At 39.3% G+C, this 24,934-nt stretch overlaps 1 protein-coding gene across 3 annotated transcripts in view; it reads left to right on the forward strand.

Annotated features, from left to right (window-relative positions):
* Window positions 1–8,408, forward strand: part of LOC139468540 (TBC1 domain family member 16-like) — a 35,488-nt gene extending 27,080 nt beyond the window's left edge. For 2 of the 3 annotated variants that reach the window (XM_071250579.1, XM_071250580.1), the window contains exons 4-11: window positions 793–980; window positions 1,428–1,595; window positions 2,423–2,571; window positions 3,888–4,022; window positions 4,857–5,043; window positions 5,332–5,429; window positions 5,715–5,943; window positions 6,448–8,408. In XM_071250579.1, coding sequence (XP_071106680.1) covers window positions 793–980; window positions 1,428–1,595; window positions 2,423–2,571; window positions 3,888–4,022; window positions 4,857–5,043; window positions 5,332–5,429; window positions 5,715–5,943; window positions 6,448–6,639 — 1,346 coding nt within the window. In that variant the 3' untranslated portion in view covers window positions 6,640–8,408. The remainder of the gene's footprint in view (window positions 1–792; window positions 981–1,427; window positions 1,596–2,422; window positions 2,572–3,887; window positions 4,023–4,856; window positions 5,044–5,331; window positions 5,430–5,714; window positions 5,944–6,447) is intronic. The other variant, XM_071250581.1, reaches the window with a different exon arrangement.
* The last annotated feature ends 16,526 nt before the right edge of the window (window positions 8,409–24,934 follow it).

A 24,934-nucleotide genomic window follows, 5' to 3' on the forward strand; every position in this document is an offset into this window, starting at 1 on the left:
TGATCTACCTAAGTTATTTTTGTTGAGACTGTATGAATAGCATATGCATATTTAAGAAATACTTGTTTAAAAAAAATGTAAATACTTTTGATTTAGACCTGGTGACATATTTTAACATGATGTACTGGAACTAAATGTCACTAAAACCCTCACTCCCTCACTCACTCACCCACTCAGTTACTCATGGGTATGATACAGAAAGTCGCCAAGACCTGCATCCCTTGGGGCTTTCGCCTAGCATTAAGATATGTGTGTTGTATGTGTGGTGTTATGAGCAGTGTTCCCTCTGGCTTTTGAAACTGCCAGTCCTTGTGGACTGGCAACTCTAAAAAATACCAGTCCCCTCTAATTTTTGCCAGTCCCAACTTTCAACAAATAGAAAAATGTATGAAAATTATTTGGTTTTAATTCTTTCAACATAATGTTCAGTGCAAAGATGTCATCTCTGAAGGAACTTACTTATATCTGTACATCATTTACACAAACTTCAGTCACAATTTTCTCTTTTTTTTAATATTACCAGACGAGGTAGCTACAAAAGGATATTTCACCTAGAAATAGACCAGGGGAACCCTGATGAGAACAGACAAGCTGACTTTGTTCTAAAATTATACTTATAGGAATATCACCGATGTTTTGTTCAACAAAGAAGGATTTATAAGGTGCTGTATTTGCCTGTCCAGTCCACAGGGACTGGCAGTCACATGAATTACCGGTCCAAGCCTTATTTTACTGGTAGAAAACTGGTAATTACCAGTAAACAGGAACACTGTATGAGTCTGTTGTGTACAGGTCAGATGCGGTCTCTGCGGCTGTTCTACAGTGACAAGGAGTGTACACGGGGCCAGGTGGTCATCGCCAGCAGGGAGAGCCAGTACAAGATCCTCCACTTCCACAATGGAGGCTTGGATAAGTTGGCCGAGATCTTCGAGGACTGGAGCTTGTTTGCCAAGGCTAAGGACAAGGTATCAAAACGAAAAGTAAATACAAAGACCAGTCCAGCTACTGTATGGTGTGGCTGTGTTTGTAACAGTGGATTCATCAGTGTCATAAAGGAGAGTGTCATGTAATGTGTGAACTTTAAATGTTGCTGCTGTTTGTAACAGTTTTAAAGATGTAAATGGACTTTTCATGCAGTTGTTGTCAGTCTTGTACCTTATTGTCTTTGTTCTTTGTGTGATTTGAGAACATATATCTAATCCTGACACATAATTATTCCATTGACAAATATATGTAATATTTGTAGTCACTTTTTTACTATTTTTCAACATAACATAAGTATGATGTTAGCTGTATGTTTGATATGTCAATTTCATGGAAACTGACATGACAATGAAGGTACAACACTGATTCAACGTCATTCAGTATTGACGTACCAGCCAGTGTTATTGTTCAACAACATTTGATGGTATGTCTGAACCCGACAGGTGAAGGAAGGTGAGACCCCGTACCGCCAGTTCCTCATTGTGAAACCCCAGATCACAGACGACCAATGCCACCCTGAGGAGGGCGTGTACGCCACAGTCACCGAGGAGATCTGGAGGGTGCACATGAACAGGGAGGGCATCATTGAGGATGACTATCAGCTGAGGAAGGTTAGGATACTACATCCTTTATAGACATATTTCGATCAAGCAAATCATGATAAAGGCAGTTATTGCAGAACAGCAGCAAAAGGGAAGTCAGTTATGTTCCTACAGCTTTGAAGTGAGTTTTTTACCGCTGCTTTGAATAGCATTTCAGTTATGTCATGGTGTAAACTTTATTTGAGAGGGAAGCCCAGTTGATCCTGGCTTGAGTAAGGGATATAACTCTGCATTGGGGAATTCTGGCACTCACTCACTCACTCACTCACTCACTCACTCACTCACTTTTTATCAGATGCATTTTGACTTTCTCATTTATTTCATGTTTATTATTTATTTCAAACTTGACTATTATTCAACCCTATCCCATCTATATTTTGCATACTGCATCTTGGCATACTGCTTACAAATATACAAGAATTAATGGAGGTCTGACATTATTTGTGACCAACCAGGAGGAACTGGACCTTATGGGTGCTAGGCTACAAGTGTACTGCGATGTCATAAAGATGTTTTGACATCAACTTACTTCAGTCAAGATTGCCATGTGTGATGCCATGTATCTCTGTTATGAATATGAATTAAAGCTTGTGAATTGTATTGTGTTCAGAAGATGCTGTAGTTTTAAAATATAATGAAAAGTAAAAATGTGATTTTTCACCCATAAGATCCCTTATCTTATGGTTGGTCACATTCGTCTTATATTTTTCTTCTTGGGTTGGCTTCTTACTTTTTGCCGTTATTGCTACTCACAGAATTTTATTTTAGGCTTAGATAATTCAGGCTGTTATCTTTGTCCACTTGTCCTTAACATTTTTGTTTTTGTCATTTTCTAGGCTATATTTTTTGGCGGCCTTGATCCGTTGTTACGTCACGAGTCCTGGCCGTACCTCCTCCACTACTTCCCCTATGACTCCAGTTTCGATGAACGGGAACAGATCCGCAATGACAAGTTCATAGAGTATCAAAATATTAGGAAAATGAGGTAAGTTACTTCTGTATTTGTTGATCTAAATGTTGACTGTTAGACTTCTATTTCCTATTGAACTGATTATGCACGAAAGGGAAGTAATTTGGTTATACAGAATATTACCTACCTTTGGCCATAGTTGAAAACATGTTTGTTGTTTTGTCACAGGGACTCTATTTATATTAAGTCATGTATTTTTTAATAAGTCATGGACATGTGCTCTAATATTACCTAAGGAATCGATCCAGGTTAGAATTGGTCTTCAGCAACACATACTTGTAGAAAGAAGAGACTAATGGGATTGGATGGTCAGGGTCACCGACTAGGTTGATGCATGTCATCATATCCCAGTTGAGTAGATCGATGCCCATGATGTCAATCACCGGATTATCTACTCAAGACTCAGTTTTTTTACAGACTGCCATCACATAGTTAGAATATTAAAATTCAACAACAATCAAACATCCTGAATATTTTTGAAACAATATATAACAAGTACTGTCCATTACAAGAATCTCCCACTGGGAATTTTTGTACACAATGTATCTACAATTGTGATTTGTGGCTGCAAAGTTTAGATTTTTGATGTTTAAAAACAGCTTGGATGTGTCTGAAAGTGGGTCGTCCTTGTACTCCAAACAAGTGGATTAATTGTCACACTATAAACAGCCACATTGCCACGTGGGTTTGTTCACTATCAGGCAACACTTTTTTTATTTCTTGGTTACGGATTTCACACTCATTTCAAAAGTTAGGTAGGCAAATTAAAAAACACAACAGAAAAAAACCCTCTTGGATTTTTTAACTTGACTTTGATCCTAAAAAGTTAGGTAGGCATGAAAAAATAATAATTCTGGAGTAACTAAAGTAAAACAACTACATTTTTCAAGAACATTTTATTATGTCCCTGGCTCACAGCTTGTGCACAAATGGCAACATAAGAATATTCATGTCAAGGTAAAATGCATGAAAGAAGCCACCATTTAGGCAGCATGGGCAAGGATTGAACTGGTCATCACTGTGCTTTGCTTTGACACGCTTTGATGGTATCAGAGAAGGATCCCAGCTAGAAATATTAGAGTGACTTCCCTTTGCTTTACACTTGACAAGTAAACAAAATCTTTTTTGGTTTGAAATTTTTATACATTCTTTTAAAGTACAGATCGGCGGTAAGAAAAAAAGGAGTAATTTAAAAAAAAGAAATTCAACATTTGGCCTTTGAAAGAGCAGCAAATCTCTAAACAAAGAAATAAAAAAAATGTTGCCTAAGGTGATAGTTGTGGTAGTTGAGTACCTAGCTGATGCATATCACTCTGTATGTATGATTACAGAGAGTCCATGACATTCGAGGAACAGCAGCAGTTCTGGAGGATGATCCAGTGCACCGTGGAGAAGGATGTGGTGCGAACTGACCGAAGCCATCCTTACTTCCGCGGGGACGACAACCCCAACATTGAAGTCCTCAAGTCAGTACACAGATCAAAACACTTGTAGTGCAGCACATTGATATGTTTATTAATAATAAAAAGTACTCGTGTGCTTGATGGCATGAATGTCTTTTCGATATCTTCAACATGATAAAGCTTGATGTGGTTTTCAAATATTGTAGCATGTGTTTTCTCTATAACAGTCAGATCCAGGGTCCATTTTAGTGCCAGGTGCAGTCTATGGAGCTGTAAAACATTATCATGTTTTTGGCGATTCAGGTCAAATCATGATACCTCTATTAACATGTTTATCGGTAACAATGGGGATTGACATTAGCAAGCTGTCATATAGCTGGAATATTGCTGAGTGTGGCGTTAAACAAACCAACCAACATTAGCAACTCTGTTCCCCACAATTAGTATAGCAGCTGACTAAAATGGTGATTGGGTGTAACAGTGTTCCACTGAATCCTGAGTATGAACAAAGCTTCGATGACCACTAAGGAAGAAACCATTTGATTATGAAAGGTAGGGTGGGGTTAGGGGTTCGTATTTGTTTCTAAAGAATAATCAAGCCCCTATTTTACTGAAAATATATTACATGCTTCCATTGTAGGAAAAGAAATAGATGTGCCCTTTACTTGCAGGGGTGTGTCCCAGGAACAGTTATTTCTTATTTATTTGAAAACAAATTGAGCACCTGTTGAGAAAAAATAACTGTGCTGCTAAACATAAATAAAACTGGTGTATCATGTATGTGTATCATAGCTCCTGCAAAACAGTCACATCTTCCTTATCTCCTTGCTGGTCTTCCATACAGGACAATGTGATTACATATTGCTATAACACCCCATTCACTCCCCTTGTCTTCAGGAACATCCTACTGAACTATGCTGTGGCCAACCCCTGGATGGGCTACACACAAGGCATGTCAGACCTCCTGGCGCCGGTGCTGGCCGAGGTGCAGAATGAGGTTGATGCTTACTGGTGCTTCGTCGGACTCATGCAGAGGACCATCTTTGTCAGTTCCCCCCGAGACAGTGACATGGACAAGCAGCTGGTAGGATGTTTGACTTATGTTTACTCACTATAAACTGTAGGTAGTTGCTTCTCATATTACAGTGGGTTTCATTTTCTTGTCATTCCAGCTGCCTGCACATCTTATTAGTTGTTTACCATGATTACTTGGTACCCATGAAGAAATATTTTGAATTCTACTGGAAGAAATGTGTACCCATTTTTCCTGTTTTGTCTGGATAGCACCTGCTTGATAACTGCTGTGTAGAATTATGTGTCTGGGATGATTGTCAAATGCATTATGTATGTGATAATATCCATTGCCTTCCAGAACTACTTCCGTGAGTTGCTGCGTTTGATGGAGTTCAAGTTCTTTTCTCATCTGGTGAAGTTGGGGAGTGATGCTATGGAGCTTCTCTTTTGTCATAGGTTGGTAGCAAGTTGTTTTCATATTGTCAGGTTACCAGTAAATTATGTACTGTATTCTAAAAAAAATGATGGACTTAAAAGCAGATAAAAGTTTGATGACAGAGAGTAAGAGGCTAGAAGTTATGGTTAATTCTTCCCAAGTGATTGAAATAGAGTAGATCAACTGAAGAACTAATTTCAGTTTGACTTGTTAAAGATGAATACAAATCGTTTTTTAATCATTACAATATATCAGATGTGTGGATGACTCAAAGTGTTTCATTTAGCAACCTTTTTTATTTGTAGGTGGATCTTGCTGTGTTTCAAGCGTGAGTTCCCTGAATGTGATGCTCTGCGTATCTGGGAGGCGTGCTGGTCCCACTACCAGACTGACTACTTCCACCTGTTCCTGTGTGTGGCCATCGTGTCCATCTATGGGGACGATGTTATAGAACAGAACCTGCCTGCTGATGAGATCCTCCTCCACTTCAGCAGCCTTGCTATGCACATGAATGGAGATCTCGTCCTGAGGAAGGTGAGGCAACTGATGATGAAATCAGGAATCAGAGAAGAGATGTTCCAGCTTGCTCTTGGACTATTGTTGTTCAAACGTGTAACCAGTGTTGACAGTAGGTTGTTCTTGAGGATCAACATACACAACATTGCACAATCAGTGTGGTTAGGCAAAGGAGTTGTGATTGGGCAATCACTGAAGTTAAAATTGTGAAACAAATATAGTTGAAAATGCCTGCTGAGTACTTTCATAAAGAACCATATTTTTTTAGTGTTACCACTTGGAGAATTGCCCCTCTGTGTCTTTACTATCTGTGGTGGCACCATACCAAGACAGAAAGTCAATCAGTTTGGTTGGTCATTGGTGTGTCTATTCCAGAGACCCTTGAAAATTTAGCCATTTAAAGTAATAATAGTGAGGGAACAGTTCCCAACATTATATGTGTATCCTATTCTTCCTGTTCCTTGTGTAATATGGTGGAACGTTGCTCTCTTATCTTCTAATGGCTTGTGTTTCTCCCACTAGGCCCGAGGTCTTCTCCACCAGTATCGGAAGATGAGGAAGATCCCGTGCACGCTGTTTGGTCTGTGTTCTCGCTGTTCCCCTGGAATGTGGGACAGCGGTCACGTGCCCACCGTGGAGTGTGTGGGGCACAGGGAGGGAGATGAATGTCTCTACCAAAGTCAGCCCAGCACACCGGTCACCCCCACACACTGAGGCAGAGGGCATCTGTAGTCTGGGATATACAGAGCGAATACAGTACTAACAACACTCACTCTCAAACATCATAGGACAAAAGTGTTACACACCAGAGTTGCAATGATTCAGCAATGATTGATGATAGCATCTTCTATTCTAAACAGTGTCTCTCCCATACACTTATTAATGCCTTGGTCATTCTCTTACAACACACTGAAGGCATCGCAGTGCATTTATTAATGCCTTGGTCGTTCTCTTACAACACACTGAAGGCATCGCAGTGCATTTATTAATGCCTTGGTCGTTCTCTTACAACACACTGAAGGCATCGCAGTGCATTTATTAATGTCTTAGTCGTTCTCTTACAACACACTATAGGTATCTCATGCAGTCATTAATGCCTTAGTCGTTTGCTACAATACACTGGAGGCATCGTCCATGCATTTATTAATGCCTTGGTTGTCCTCTTACAACATATTGTAGGCATCACTCATGCATCCATTGAAGCCTTGGTCGTTCTCTTACAACACACTAAAGGCATCATTTAATCAGGAACGGCTGTTGCAGATGGGAAACAGGTTGGATAGGTCTTTAGACCTTGGGCTGTCCAGCTTAAACTTTCTCAGCCTCTTCATCCCTTGTCATGCTGTTAATTTCACAGTCCACTATCAAATCTTGGTACTTCACTCGTGCAGTATTTTTAGAAATTGTTATGATGAAACTGATAATGGACACACCAACAGGGTAGCTATAACAGTCATCACATTGACACCCAGTTATATTTGTAAAGGGATGATACGTGCAGAGAAAACATCCAGTATATGTGCTGGCTTGATATACATAGAACAGTATTGTGGTTTTGACAAACTGGATAGAGCATTCACATGTGTACATAAAAGATGAATTCCAAATACTAGATCATTGTTAGAATATTGTTCTTCCAAAATATCCTACACATCATATAGACATCTCTTGATGTCTCCATTAGTGATTGTGTGTCTGGTGTTAGTGTTTTTAGAATACATATAAACAGTACCTGATATGTTTGCATTGCTTTAAATGCAATGCAATGTCTGTTTTTTAGACAGGGAATTTAAGCCGGAGGCTGATCTTACATATGGCAGGGATTGACGAAAACCATTAGTAACCAATGCCAAAGTAGATTTTCAGATATTAAGACATTTACAAATTGTACAACAGACAGTATTTAAATTTCACACTGTGAAGCAGTTTCATTGAATGTAGGATTTCAATCAGATATTAAAGTGTCAAAGTGTGACATCAGTTGTGAGTTATTAGAGATTATTTTCTTGTTAAGACAATGGATGTTTGTTTATGATGTATAAGCAATGATGTTGAAGTTCTTGTCAACTGTTGTGTTTCTATGGTTACTGCCATGTTATGCTGAGAGATGTTGGGATCCACTTCTCTGATAGGGGTAAAGTACACCCAGAATTACTCCCATGTTATATAGAATTATTGCTCACAGATTGTCAACATATCCAGGGTTGATTCAAGTAGCAGATGTACATCATATTCACACTGCTGTTACTTTCTAGACAGTGGAGAACTGCGGTTTAGAAAATAATTTTGATTTTCACTTGTTTGCAAACGCTACTGGTAAAAGTAGTATGCAATCCACAAGAAAATATTACTTGTCCTGAATGATTACTAGTCTCAGACTAGTTGAACTTATAACTTCTGTGAGTGGCATTTAGAAGTTGGAATGGTAACTAAGGCAAAATTGTTATGGATGAGCAACTTCTTCATTACAATTGGGGGACGTTTCGGTGTAGATTCTAACACCGTTATCATCATTTGCTTGATAAAGGTGTTAGAATCTACACCGAAGCGTCGCCCAATTGTAATAAAGAAGTTGCTCATCCATAACAATTTTGTCTTAGTTAGTTGAACTTATGTCAATTTCAAAGCCTGCACCAGTTGCCATGGATAAGAAGACCCTGGTTCAAGTTATAAGGACTGAAAGGACATCTTGCTCATGAAACCAAACCAACATGTATTCTGTCCATTGTATTCTTGACCAAGAGTTTTAATGACAAAAACAGACTGGTCTAGGCTTGAGTAAAACTATATAAAGCTGATGAATTTTATGATTGTTTTACAGTGAGTTAAGATGTGAGATTTTGGATGTAGAGAAGGGAGTTGTCAGTGATTGGTCCAGTCATATGGTGATACATAATTACATGTATTGTTTTGTGTATATAATGTAGATATATATTAAGGGCAGCAAATGTAAACCCGACTTGTTCAACATGTTGATCAGTGTTAGTCAATATTGATAGTTGATGTGAGAGAGTTCTCTTCCTGTTCTGAAAAAAATTACCTCTTATTGATCTTGGAGATGATAGGGGAATGTCACTGTAGAATTATTCTGTAGGAAGTAGTTTGTTTGTTCATGTTGTTTTCTTTTCAGTATACATGGTATAAATCCAAAAACAAAACTTTGTGAATATTCAACAATATACTGCTATTGGCCATGAATTTAGCAAGGTTGAGTCTTAGAGAATGAATCTTAAACATTAATATCATAAGTTTTGTTTTTTGTAATTGAGCAAGTAGAATAATTTTGACCAGTATATATGATTAGCTACAGCTCCATACTGGCTTGAATATAGTACCAGTAGTAAATGAAGATATGCATGATTTTAAAGGTTTTTTTCATTTCGAGTTTAGATTGTGGTCTAAACCTACAGTTTAGTAGATACTGCTGCCCTTGCTAGGTTTTTGGCCAGGAATGTTCAAACGTTTCATTATTGATTGTGTTGTGGTGTTTGAAACAATTTACAACATGTAACAGTATTCATGTATCATGTATTAAGATCAATTTATTGACGTAGACTAGCATGGCATATGACATGGGAAGGTGTGCAATATTATTTTATTTTGGTTCTGTGATATTCGGTTTGTGACCAACTAGATACTTTAGTTCTCCATACTATATTTATGTAGGTGCTTCATTACAAGAAGGGTAAGATGGAATGTGGTGGGAGGCATGACAATAAGCAATATGATTACAAGGAGAAAGATTGTGTTCTATATTTTCAAGGTGATATACATATATATATATATTTACAGCATGCCAAAAGCTTGTTTTGTGTGACTTTTAGACTGCTCATCAACTTGTCATGATACACTGAGATTATTCATTATGGTAATCATTAAATTACAAAATACCACATACCTTGTTGAATGTATTGCTATCGGTTCATATTTAGGCCCTATGTTGAAGAACTTCAGTAACATTATATTTGTACAACACAAATGAGATTATTTTGTTTATTTTTGTTTGGTTGTTTATATCAATATTTGGTTGTTTGTTTTTATGCGTATTAGTTGTCGAAAATGAATATGTCTGTGTCCAAGCTTGGTTTGAATGTAAACATCCTAAAAGGATTGTCTGGTATTCTGCTGCAAATCATGAATGGGATTCTACTTGAGAATAAAATAGATTTTCAGAGTGGATTGAGAACAGAATCTCTAAAATGCCATATGCCCACAAAGTTCTTGCAGCCCATAGACAGCTAAGAACCATTCTGTGTTAGAAGTGCTGCCATTTGTTTTCATCAGTATTTCCCTGTATGAATTGCATCGTTTTAATTAAGTAAAAGCTGGGCAGTTTTATTTGCAAAATAACTGTACAACCCCAGAGAAATGTTGCACATGTTGGCTTTTGAGATCTGGTTAATTTTCACATGAGATATATATATAATTTGAGTTAGACACACCCTGATAAAAAGCAATTAATATGAGTTCAGATCAAATTACCGGTAAGGATTTGTTTTTCTTAAAAATATTTTATGTTTTATTTACATGATTGACAATCATTGTTTGCATACAAGATGTACTGCCATTAAAAACATTCCAGGAAATTGCTATCTTCGTTCGATGAATAAATTTGCACTCCATTTTGCTTTTCATTATAATATACAAGATTAAGAAAAACAGAAAAGAAATAAGAGGTTCCTGAAATCATTGATTAAGATTGAAAGGGAACATCAAAGACCACTGTGCTCAAATGATGGAAGTAAAGAGATAACAATCTATTGTTTTTACCTTTTACCTTCAATTTGGGTTTCATAGTTAACAGTATTTTTGTGATGATTTGTGATAATATGAAATAGTGCATGTCATATATTTAGAACGAAATCCTTTACTCAATAATGCTCATTCTTGTTATTGTTTGCAATTTATTTCATGTCAGGCCGTTTGTCCTGTGTCTGTTCAAGGGGGAGTTTAACTCACCAGCCATGCATTCCACTGTCCTCCTGGGACGAGGATTTCTCCACTAGTCAACTAGTCAGTCATGTCAATAAATAGAGTCACAATGTTCTGTTTAAGTAGTTTCTTTGTTCTGAATTACACAAATGCGGTCTGTGAAGTCAAAATGCAATTCACCGTCCAGAGTATTATGGTCACCTGCTGGATACACTCCAATGTTAGTCTGTTGTGCCTGCCCTTGTATGAAATGCCAATACACACGCACAAAAAACACATATTCCTCACATTTGCTGTGGTAATAATTTATCGAAACACGTGATGAATGATTTCAAAGCACAAGCACAAATATTATGACAAGCTGACACAATGCTCATGACTACACCAACAATACACTTCCAACATGCATCCCAACTTGATATTTAGATAATGAAAAACACGCAAGCCCAATTTACCATCCAGAGAATTATGTTTGCCTTCTGCATGCACTCCCTTGTTAGTCTTCTGGGCGTAGGTTTTGTTTAGTCCTTGGTCCCAGAACGAAAATTTGGCAAATTGGTACCACTTGGGGGGGCAAAGGGACATATGCATTTTTGTACAGCCTAGTATACATTAGTCATATTATGATATGATAGCAAGGTTTTTACGGCAGCTTATTTATAGAAATGACCTTTGACATTTGAGGGTGTCTAAAAATAGTAACAAATATTAAACATTGGAAATGAAAGATTTTCTGTCCCTTTTACCCATTTAAAGCATAAATATGTATGTCTTATTGATACTCATCTGGGTTGTGAAATGATAACATGTAATTATTTTAGACCTTTTTCGTAAGCTGGACATGATTTTGTCCACCACAAGGTATCAAAATCCCAATAATAGAAAATAGAGTCTGTTAGCAATCTTAATTGTCATTAAGGTTTTGTCTACTGATTCTCCATCCACAATTTCATTGAAACACAACTAAGTCACACTTGAATTCATGGTACCTACATGCACTAGTGTGTCCAAGGTCAAGGTCAACATGAGAGAACATGTCTAAATAGTCAGAGATAACATGCAATCCCTCTTTATGCTGAGTGGTTGAGATTCGTGAAGACTATGTCCATCTTGTTAAAGAGTGAAGTGCTGTCCTAAGAACTGTCTTCCAAGGTAAGCTGTTCTTCAACGAATACAGGCTGGATCTCACATAGAAGAGCATGGGGTGAATGACTACTGTCCTTGTAGTAATGTTGAAAATATTGACATCCACAAATCCTTTATCTCTGTCAGTAATCAAGTTGGTTGAGATGTCAAGGTAATCGGTAATAGCTGAATGGCTAGTTCTTTGCAATATAGCACATATATTCTGTTATTGAAGAGCCTTGTCAGTGATAGTGACGTCTGAGTTGGGTGGAATGACAAGCTTCCAAACTCCTGTGCACTTGACTAATCCAAGCTGAAATTGTCTTCTCTCAAACTCCCATTCCTGTAGCACGATGCCTATGCTTGAGGGTTGTTTAACCAGCACTGTAGGCGTCTAAGACCTGCCTTACTTCAGGCTTTTCTCCCAAATAAGAGCTGACATTAAAATACACTTGATGATATCTACATAATTACAAATATTATCAGTTCAAGTCAATCTTTTTCGTCTCCACAACTGTCGCCTGACTCGCTCTCCTCACCAAAGTTGGTGCATGTTGGGAGTTTGCACATGCTAGTACAGGTCAGTCCATTTAAGATGCATGTGCAGCTGGGAAGTTTGCATGACTTGGGACACTTGCAGGCGAACAGCTGCAACACAGCTTCAGGCGCTGGAAGACCACTCATCCAGTCAACTGCCAGGTCGTATCCATCAGCAGTCTGTTCCGTGGTCCATCCAAAGCCATCAGGTGATGGGATGTTGGGCCTGTTGTCGAGAACTTTCTTCCATATTGCTGTTTGATAGTTGGCTCTCTGTGAATGTTTCATCAAACAATCTCTGCATGGTGGAAGTTGGTGGGCTTCCATTTCACCTTTTTTTGAAAGGAAAAGGTTGTGCCGCAATATATTCACATGCTTGAGAGAGAAACCATACAAAGAGCAAGTCAACTCCTCAAGTATGGAAAACACTTCTTCTGGCAACTTATGATGGAGTCCCAGTTCTTTGAAGCAGGCTTGGTACTTCTTGTTACCTTTAAGTAATCTCAAGGCAGACAGTTTACCTTTCCCAGCAAAGGAGCTGATGGTGTCACATCCTGTGAAGGCATGGCATCCAAGAATGGCTTCAGATACATTTTGTCCCAGTGCCTTCCTAACATTGGATATACTGATGAATCTTGTTCTGTTTCTTGTTCCAAGCTTCATGTAGACATCCGACTGCAGGTGGGAAAGCAAAGACAGGCATAGGAGAAATACATCGGTATCCTCAGAACATACAACGATGGTGCAGTTTTCTCCAATTCCCTGGCCAAAGTTGATTTACTTGTCTTTCTGAGTAATCCATCAGGGTATGCAAGTGACAGTGGTAAAGGTCCAAGGGGGTGGCTGAATACAGATTTCATATTGAGTTGTCTGCTCTGTGCTATTATGACCATATGAGCAAACAGATTTCTATCTGCTCTGAGCACTACTTCAGCTTGACTAGTTTGAACCTTTTGCTTCTTCTTGGTCAGATTGCTGAATGTTTTCAAATTGTTTCTTGGCAGCCGATCGTGAAATTTCTGCAATGGAGGGTTGGTAAGAAGATGTCTGGAATGAAAGTCACTGAAAGACTTTTCTCCTATTTCTTCTGCTCTCAGAAGGTCAGAAGTGATGTTTGGAGTGGCTGCAGCAGCAGTGGATAGTGACACCAACTCAGCATTGTTGAAAGGATTGATCCAGTTGTTCTCAAGATGATATTGCCAAATGTTTCTTGGTGTTTCCAAACAATCTCAGCTGCTTTGGCATAAAGGGCTTGATCCAAAGTGACTACAATGTTTTCAAGTTGGAGGGCATTCATTATGGTCAAAGACTGCTGCAAGATTTCATGAACTGTGGACATGTTAATGGCAGGTGCATTGATGGTTGGAAGGTATCCAATTGTGTCCTGTTTTGTCATCCTCATCACCACCCAATATATTGAAGCCAGTCCATGAACTGATCTTCTGTTGTTGGATGTTATGAAGTCTTGCAAGAATCCATGTTAGGTTTTTCTTCATTGATATTCACCCATAGCTGATTCCGAGGGAGAGCATGGTGCTGGTATGGCTGGTGGTCCAACTCTTTCTCCTGCATTGTACAGCTGTAACAATGGAACAACTGAGTCAATGGTGCGTCTTCTTGTCTTTTCTACTGATGGAGCTGGATGTTTATCAAGATGTGGGCCATGGATGGTAGGCTGGATTGCTATACCATTCACTCTGTGGGAAGTGCCTCCTCCTGTCAGAGTTTCCTCAAGGCGGTCAATGTTATCCCATGCAAGTGAAGTAACAACATGAGGGTGAATGTTTTGTGGTAGTGGTACAGCATCTTCTTCAGCCCATGCTAGCTTTTGGAGGCATATTGCAGTCTCAATTTCTTCAAATTTTGGGTGTGAAACAGCATGACCAATACGGTTCAAAATTTGAATAATGGCAACATTGCCAGTGAGAGTCTTGACAGCAAACGGAATCAAAATTTGCTTGGGTGTAATTGTTTTACCACCAGTCACTGCATAAACAAGGTCTTGACCAAAGGAGTCTGAAAGAATTTTTGTTTTCTCCGACATGAATTCTGGTTTCACATCTCCAGTGAGAAGAATTTCCAAAAACTCTTTGACAAACTTGGATGGATTTTTCAAATCTGATGGTTGTGGTGGCCATGGCAGTTCATCTTTCATATTCTTTATACACTTGCGCAGTAGAATTGCAGCTTCCTGTACAACTTTCTCTGTGTCACTCTTTGTCCTCCAAACATTCAACTCTTCTTGCATTTTTTTATTTTCTCTGGCAATGGTTTCAATAGATAGGGTGTTTGGTAAAAGAAGAAGCTTGCCATTGTTGTCAGTAAATATGTGAAGGCTGTCACCAAATTCAGAACTAAGTTTACGATGCAGGTGCTTCATTGTTGATGCCTTGATTTCCTTGCATCCAGTATTTTCAAGCAGACTTCTCAACTTACTAGCAAGGTCTGTAATCTTGAGCACAGATGGGTTTGGAAACATTGTGGTTCTAATGTACTCACAAACTTCTTCAAAGGCAATTGATACATCATGTTCATAAATTTGATCTTCTTCGGTTTGCTCTACAGGAGTTGAATGGTGATACCTCTCTTCATCCCTTGTGTAATCTCTATAGCAACTTCTGTGGTAGTGTACCTCAGCTGCAATAATATCTCTGCTAGTAACTGCAAGGATTTTAGAATCTAACTTCAGTGTTGCTATTCTCCTGAGAGTTTCATCAGTTCTAAGTTGTGACGATATTACTAACTGCTCCCTAGAGTTGGTACCTTTTTTATACTTGGTCTTGCTGCAAAATACACATTTTGCCTCATGCACAGTTGTTGAAGAATGGCCTGACCTGTTCAGTTTCTCTCTCACGAGAAAAGACTCTGTTGTTGCTTCAGGTGACAGGAACTGTTTCAGATCTCTTTCATTTGTAAATCTGCTCCGACAATTTCAGTGGTACAGCAGTGATGGAAATTTATCTTCTTCTGTTATTTCCGCTATTCTTAAAATATTAGCATGTTCTCAAAGTTTTGCTGTTCTGAATAGTGTTTTCCACGAAGAAACAGAAGACAGTGAGGTTAAATTTGAAGAAGACTCTTCACAAATGATGCAGGATTCATTGTAGGTCTTCTGTTTGGACAAGATGGAAACATCTTCATCAGATTTCTCTGCCATGGTCCACTGCCTTCACAGATAGGTGCTGCAACCAAAAGATATTTATAAGTCCAGTGCAAACCTGTTAACATAAAAGTAAATTTATTTCAAAGATACATGTACAACTTAAGACTAACCCAGCAAAACATATATCGTAAAAAATAATCATCTATTGCATATTATATTATCTGACCAGCAAATCTCTGAGAGGACTACACTCACATTTTCCCTACAAAGATTCCTTAGAGATTGTTTACACAATAAACCCATCAGTCATAAAGAAAATTAAAAAATTGGGCATAGCTTTCGCGTGCCGGGCTACCTGCCCGGTCGAGGGAGCATGACCGCTCAATTTCTTCAACCCCCCAACCCATGAGTCACAAGGGCAACTGCCACATGTATGCAATGACTCCCCCATTCCCCAAACAATATGATCACAAATATCAACTTACTTGCAACAAATGTTATCTCTAATTGGTCTTAATAGAACAGCACATACTATTACATTATAGACATACATTCTTTTTTTAAAACAGTAATATTCAACAGAGTACTCATGCCATGATAATATAGTCTTAAGAAAATACTATCTTCTGTTGTTTGTTTACAGTGTCACAACAGATCTAATTACCAAATCTTTGCATAGATAGATTAAAACAACAAGAAGCATTGCACATTGGATAACTAGTAAATGTTTTTTAACTGCTAACTCCCAACTTTGAGGATCATTTGTAAGTTAGATTTCATTTTTGAGCAGATTAAAAGAAAAGTTAATTGGACTATATTTAGACATGACCAATTTCTGAACAAAACTTTACCTTCTCATACAGTGTAACAATATTCAAATAAAAAAATAACGAATGATAATTGCACAGCAACAGTAACTTACCTTGTATAGACCTTGGTTCATTGATGAAGTTTCATATGTAGCTGTGCATGACAAAAAATAGTAGACCTCTGTCAACCAGTGCTGAGACCTGGTCCCATGCTGCTGCCACCTTGACTGTGCTAAAAATAGCATGTGGCTACTACTAGCCTGCAACTTGTTCCACAATATGTAATTAGCTGGCAGCAGCAGGGCACTAACTAAAAGTGGCTATAAATGTTAAAAGCTGTGAAATTAACTTTGCTATCACATAAAATCATGTTAAACACATTAATGTGTAATGATTGGTATATGTGACACTTTGCCCCCCAAGTGGTACCAAAAACATATTGGGACCAAGGACTAGTTCAGATGCAATTTTATATTGGTTTTCAAGAAGGGAATGGAGGACCTGGTTACCTGAGTTCGACCCTTGTCCCTATCGTGTCACTATTTGCCTCTGTTGTACAAACGTGTTCTTCACTACAGCAACAAACCCGCCAGCCCTGTTCAGTGTCGACAGCCTGCTTGTCTCTGACGTCAGCTGATTGTTGACGCAATCGCTCTGTGATGTCAACATGGGTTGTGACGTAGCTCCATTGTCTGCATCAGCGGTTTCTGCTTGGCGACCACATCGTTCCGTTCTCGGCCGTTTGCCAAACCGTGTGTATCTTGGCGTCGCTCACCAGCATTCTGATAACTGGACCGGGTAGGATACCATTTTTATACCCATTCTGCTGGCAATGTGTTGGTAGTGGCGACGGCTATCCGAGTACAGGCACTACATAGCTCCAATCAATCCCTAACAAGCACAATGAAGTCCCGGGAGGAAGACTGCAATCTCCATAACATATGCATCAAACTTCATACCCTGTACACTCACCACTACTATGCATCAATGCCATCATGTTTGATCAACGTCTGTGTCTGCCTGCTGCGTTTTCAAACGTAGGAGCTGTGAACCGTTCAGAAAGTGTCTACTCTTTAGCACGTGGTAGTTACGACACATAGGGATTCATATTGACTACAACTAAGTGATTTTAATTCCTTAACTGCGACGCAAATACTCAGAAAGGGATATTGGCAAACTTCGCTTCCGTTGTATACACTACTTTGTGCAATATGAACCAACTGCCAATACACACACACAGAAATATACATTCCTGACTTTAGCTGTGATATCAATTTATCTTTACACACGGTAAATGATTACAAAACACAAGCGCACATATTTTGACAAGGTAGAACATAATGCTTAAATGTATGCTTCCAACAACATTGTTCAACATCTACTCCAATTAGTTGTGTCATGGGTTAGATAACCCCATTATTCCTCTATTATCTTATCAATCACCACACACGGGTTAATTTGTACAAATAACAGTTAGTGCTCAACAAGTAGGAAGATCTTGAGTCCAACACCCGCTCCAATTTGTTAACACATTTAGATTTGGAAAGAAAGTCGTCAGACAAGCGCAAATGTACATCAAGAGAATTATGGCCACCTCCTGAATACACTCCCAAGTAATGATGTATGTTCTGTGTCACTATGTGTTTTTTTTTCAGAATATATTTAAGTTCTATTCTCATGTTGATCTCATGGCGAGTGGTCTTGTTCAGATGCGACTTTAAATTGGTTTTCAAGAAGGGAATGGAGGACCTGGTTTACCTAAGTTCAACTCTTGTCTCTATCTTGTCACTGTTTGACTCTGTAGTACAAACGTGCACAACAGCAACAGTAACAAGCCCGCCAGCCCTTTCAGTGCCGACAGTCTGCTTGTCTCTGACGTCAGCTGATTGTTGACGCAATCGCTCTGTGATGTCAACATAGGTTATGACGTAGCTCCATTGTCTGCATCAGCGGTTACTGCTTGGCGACACATCGTTCCGTTCTCGGCCGTTTGCCAAACCGTGTGTATCTTGGCGTCGCTCACCAGCATTCTGATAGGATAGGATAGGATACCGTTTTTATACCCATTCTGCTGGCAATGTGTTGGTTGTGGCGACGGCTATCCGAGTACAGGCACTGTACATACATAGCTCCAATCAAACCCTAACAAGCACAACGAAGTCCCGGGAGGAAGACTGCAATCTCTATAATATATGCATCAAGCTGCCTTACCCTGTACACTCACCACTACTTTGCATCAATGCCATCATGTTTGATCAACGTCTGTGTCTGCCTGCTGCGTTTTCAAACGTAGGAGCTGTGAACCGTTCAGAAAGTGTCTACTCTTTAGCACGTGGTAGTTACAACAGATAGGGATCCACAGCTACTATAACCGAATGATTTTAATTCCTTAACTGCGACGCAAATACTCAGAAAGGGATATCGGCAAACTTCACTTCCATTGTAAACACTGCTATATGTAATATGTACAAAGTGCCAATATACTCACAAAAACACATAATGCTCACATTTGCTGTGGTAATATTTTATCATTGCACATGATGAATGATTACAAAAGACAAGTGCAAATATTCTGACAAGCTAACATGGCTCATGGCTCCACCAGCAACACATTTCTAACATGCACCCCAACTTGTTAACACATTGACACAATCATAGGTTTCTGGCGTGCCGAAGGGACCAACTCTTGTCACTATTTACACAGAGCAGAACAGTTTATTCTCCTCAAACCACCGGCGTTGGTTCAAAAGAGTGCAGAAGAATAAACATATACAGATCACGTATTAATATGTGACAAGATGACATCTTTTCTGTTTTTTGTTTTCGTACTGCTTTAATTATTTATTTCATCAATAAATCTAGATAAGTTCTTAAGATCTCTGGTATTTTCACTGGACAATTACCTCTTAAATGTATACAAATTAGACCATTTATTTTGGTAAGCAGCTGGGAAGTATACAAATCAATGACAGAGCCTGTCATCTAAACAGATAGCGGATATGTGGTTAGCCGGAAGATTTTACAATTTGCATTACATATTTACAGAATTTACTAAGGTTTTTTAATACAGATATCTCTTTACAAGTGAAAAGTCTTTGAAATTTAATCATATTAGGTCTTTTAGAATATGTAGGTGGGATATACAAAATTCTTTCTTTAGTAAAATATGGACATTTAAAAATATAGTGAAATTCATTTCCAATATCATCAATAAAACACAGTTTACATTTTCTTTCACAAATAGGTATCCCATTCCATCTTCCTTTTTCAATTGGTAAGTGGTGGCATGAAGTACGAAATAAAAGTAGAGGGATAGCTTTATTTAGGGGTAGGGACTTCAGATAATTTTCTAATTCAAATTGTGGTTTCAAGAGAGAAAAGACTACACTTTTTTTTCAATTTTCCACCTTAGAGCTCCAGGTTTGTTTAGCATTATCAGTTAAAATAGAGTGAGCTGTGGCTTTGAGCCAGGAAGATGAAACAGGAGACTGTAACAACCATACATAACTTAAACCAATATTGTTGAGAACATTTTGAATACATGAAATCCAGTCATTATGAAGCACCTGTATTATGGATGTTATATACAATAGAGTAAATGATTGAAGATATTTTGCTGGATTTATCTGTAAGTAATTTCGACCAAGAGGTTAACATGCGGGTTTTAACATTAACAGATAACGGAACTCTACCTAGTTCACCGTAAAGCATGCATAAAGGGGTACTCTTTTTAACAGGTAATAATTTATCTCATGAAACAAATATGTACATTTTCAATTTGTTTTAGATTAACAAAACCCCATAATTCACAACCATGTAATAAGATTGGTTTTACCATTGTGTCAAAAAGATATAATTGGCATTGAACTGATAAATTAAGGTTTAGGCTTTTACGTAGTACGAAATACATGGATTTTGTAGCCTGTTGACATAGATTAGCAATGGATGCTTTAAAAGAACACTTTTTATCAAATATAACACCAAGATATTTGTATTCAGTTACATATTCTAAAGGAACACCATGGAGATAAATATCTTTACTCATATCTGATACACATAGGTGTTCTGATGTTATACCAGAATTTAATTACACCATTCGGTTGATTCTCTTAATCCAGTAGAAATTGTAAATTTTCGTATCCCCATATTTCTGAACCATTTGTTACAATGACGCTTTATTGAAAAAATACGAAGAGGACTAAGTGATTCCACCCTTAAAGGAAAAGAATGACGGCGGTGCCCATTCCCCCTGGTATCTGCGTAGTGTTGGCCGGATGCAGCAGCTAGCACTAACAAATGCTTGGAGGAAAGGTCACCCAAAACCAGCTTCTTTTCTTTTCCACCCTAAAAGGAAATGATATGGTTTTACAGTTTGCTATGACGAAAAGCCCCAAGTGGATTGAATGTGTGCATAGTATGTAATTTTTCACTGAGCCAGACACTAATCCTTCGCCATCATGCTAAGATAATAGGCCCAATCAACAGCCTTTGTCAGGCGATCATCTTGCATTAGGACAGCACTCAATGTGCAGTGACATGTGCAGCTTATTGCCGTGTCAGCGTCTCCTCTCTGTCATGAGAGTTGGCTATATTATTAGAATGCATTTGTTTGATGGACAGTTGTATCTTTCCATTGCAATACAGACAACACAGGAAGAATGAAGTCCAATCAGAACGCATGCCACTTGATTCCTTGCATGTGCCTGGTGCTTGTTGGATAAACATGACTAGCACTAGCGTATGCTGGGGGTTACTCGGTAACACCCATCCTATTTCCCGTAATGGTAGCAAGAAGAGGTTTGGAAATCTCAGCAAGCAAATGGACCCTGTATGCGTCCTGCATCTGTTATGTGCATGCTTGGATGAAAAGCTAGCACTAGCACATGCTGGGGGTTTACATGGTCACTGATCAAGGCGACCTTTCTGAGTATTCCACATGAAGAAAATGGAAGCCATATCTGTTTGACTTTCCCTTGCGTCTGTTCTGTGCTGGTACAAAATGAGAACTAGCACTAGCATATGCTGGGGGAAGTTGGAAGGCAATTCAACTCTCTCAAGTTCCAGCATGCTTCAATACATTTGGTTGAAAGCAAGGTTAAATCGCTGGTATTTGACACGTACTTGCAAAAGTTGCAGCTAGCACTATCAAATGCAAGGGGTTTTCTAAGACATATTCTGCAAGGTTGTTCTGTATATTATATCATTTCAGATATTGATGGAAGTGGCCATTCCCCCTGGTATCTGCATAGTGTTGGCGTGATGCAGCAGCTAGCACTAGCAAATGCTAGGAGGAAAGATCAGCCGGAACCAGCTTCTTTTCTTTGCAGATGACGTTTATTGCAAAACATAGCAAGAGGACTAAGGGATTCCACCCTTAAAGGAAAAGGATGACGGCGATGCCCATTCCCCCTGGTATCTGCGTAGTGTTGGCCGGATGCAGCAGCTAGCACTAACAAATGCTTGGAGGAAAGATCACCCAAAACCAGCTTCTTTTCTTTTCCACCCTAAAAGGAAATGATATGGTTTTGCAGTTTGCTATGACAAAAAGCTCCAAGTGGATTGAATGTGTGCATAGTATGTACTTTTTCACTGAGCCGGAAACTAATCCTTCGCCATCATGCTAAGATAATAGACCCAATCAACAGCTCTTGTCAGGCGATCATCTTGCATTAGGACAGCACTCAATGTGCAGTGACATGTGCAGCTTATTGCCGTGTCAGCGTCTCCTCTCTGTCATGAGAGTTGGCTATATTATTAGAATGTATTTGTTTGATGGACAGTTGTATCTTTCCATTGCAATACAGACAACATAGGAAGAATGAAGTCCAATCAGAACGCATGCCACTTGATTCCTTGCATGTGCCTTGTGTTTGTTGGATAAACATGACTAGCACTAGCGTATGCTGGGGGTTACTCGGTAACACTCATCCTATTTCCTGTAAGGGTAGCAAGAAGAGGTTAGGAAATCTCAGCAAGCAAATGGACCCTGTATGCGTCCTGCATCTGTTTTGTGCATGCTTGGATGAAAGGCTAGCACTAGCACATGCTGGGGGTTTACATGGTCACTGATCAAGGCGACCTTTCTGAGTATTCCACATGAAGAAAATGGAAGCCATGTCTGTTTGACTTTCCCTTGCGTCTGTTCTGTGCTGGTACAAAATGAGAACTAGCACTAGCATATGCTGGGGGAAGTTGGAAGGCAATTCAACTCTCTCAAGTTCCAGCATGCTTCAATACATTTGGTTGAAAGCAAGGTTAAATCGCTGGTATTTGACACGTGCTTGCAAAAGTTGCAGCTAGCACTATCAAATGCTAGGGGTTTTCCAAGGCATTTTCTGCAAGGTTGTTCTGTATATTATATCATTTCAGATATTGATGGAGGTGGCCATTCCCCCTGGTATCTGCATAGTGTTGGCCGGATGCAGCAGCTAGCACTAGCAAATGCTAGGAGGAAAGATCAGCCGGAACCAGCTTCTTTTCTTTGCAGATGACGTTTATTGCAAAACATAGCAAGAGGACAAAGTGATTCCACCCTAAAAGGAAATAGTAGGGTTTTGCAGTTTGCTATGACGAAAAGCCCCAAGTGGATTGAATGTGTGCACAGTATGTACTTTTTCACTGTGCCGGACACTAATCCTTCGCCATCATGCTAAGATAATAGGCCCAATCAACAGCTTTTGTCAGGCGATCATCTTGCATTAGGACAGCACTCAATGTACAGTGACATGTGCAGCTTATTGCCGTGTCAGCGTCTCCTCTCTGTCATGAGAGTTGGCTATATTATTAGAATGCATTTGTTTGATGGACAGTTGTATCTTTGCCATTGCAATACAGACAACATAGGAAGAATGAAGTCCAATCAGAACGCATGCCACTTGATTCCTTGCATGTGCCTGGTGCTTGTTGGATAAACATGACTAGCACTAGCGTATGCTGGGGGTTACTCGGTAACACTCATCCTATTTCCTGTAAGGGTAGCAAGAAGAGGTTAGGAAATCTCAGCAAGCAAATGGACCCTGTATGCGTCCTGCATCTGTTTTGTGCATGCTTGGATGAAAGGCTAGCACTAGCACATGCTGGGGGTTTACATGGTCACTGATCAAGGCGACCTTTCTGAGTATTCCACATGAAGAAAATGGAAGCCATGTCTGTTTGACTTTCCCTTGCGTCTGTTCTGTGCTGGTACAAAATGAGAACTAGCACTAGCATATGCTGGGGGAAGTTGGAAGGCAATTCAACTCTCTCAAGTTCCAGCATGCTTCAATACATTTGGTTGAAACCGAGGTTAAATCGCTGGTATTTGACACGTGCTTGCAAAAGTTACAGCTAGCACTATCAAATGCTAGGGGTTTTCCAAGGCATTTTCTGCAAGGTTGTTCTGTATATTATATCATTTCAGATATTGATGGAGGTGGCCATTCCCCCTGGTATCTGCATAGTGTTGGCCTGATGCAGCAGCTAGCACTAGCAAATGCTAGGAGGAAAGATCAGCCGGAACCAGCTTCTTTTCTTTGCAGATGACGTTTATTGCAAAACATAGCAAGAGGACAAAGTGATTCCACCCTAAAAGGAAATAGTAGGGTTTTGCAGTAATAGTATGTACTTTTTCACTGTGCCGGACACTAATCCTTCGCCATCATGCTAAGATAATAGGCCCAATCAACAGCTTTTGTCAGGCGATCATCTTGCATTAGGACAGCACTCAATGTACAGTGACATGTGCAGCTTATTGCCGTGTCAGCGTCTCCTCTCTGTCATGAGAGTTGGCTATATTATTAGAATGCATTTGTTTGATGGACAATTGTATCTTTCCATTGCAATACAGACAACATAGGAAGAATGAAGTCCAATCAGAACGCATGCCACTTGATTCCTTGCATGTGCCTGGTGCTTGTTGGATAAACATGACTAGCACTAGCGTATGTTGGGGGTTACTCGGTAACACTCATCCTATTTCCTGTAATGGTAGCAAGAAGAGGTTAGGAAATCTCAGCAAGCAAATGGACCCTGTATGCGTCCTGCATCTGTTTTGTGCATGCTTGGATGAAAGGCTAGCACTAGCACATGCTGGGGGTTTACATGGTCACTGATCAAGGCGACCTTTCTGAGTATTCCACATGAAGAAAATGGAAGCCATGTCTGTTTGACTTTCCCTTGCGTCTGTTCTGTGCTGGTACAAAATGAGAACTAGCACTAGCATATGCTGGGGGAAGTTGGAAGGCAATTCAACTCTCTCAAGTTCCAGCATGCTTCAATACATTTGGTTGAAACCGAGGTTAAATCGCTGGTATTTGACACGTGCTTGCAAAAGTTGCAGCTAGCACTATCAAATGCTAGGGGTTTTCCAAGGCATTTTCTGCAAGGTTGTTCTGTATATTATATCATTTCAGATATTGATGGAGGTGGCCATTCCCCCTGGTATCTGCATAGTGTTGGCCGGATGCAGCAGCTAGCACTAGCAAATGCTAGGAGGAAAGATCAGCCGGAACCAGCTTCTTTTCTT

The sequence above is a fragment of the Haliotis cracherodii genome, unplaced genomic scaffold, assembly GCF_022045235.1.
Source record: "Haliotis cracherodii isolate W230 unplaced genomic scaffold, xgHalCrac1.p SCAF_2, whole genome shotgun sequence".
In the NCBI taxonomy this organism is placed as follows: Eukaryota; Metazoa; Mollusca; class Gastropoda; order Lepetellida; family Haliotidae; genus Haliotis; species Haliotis cracherodii.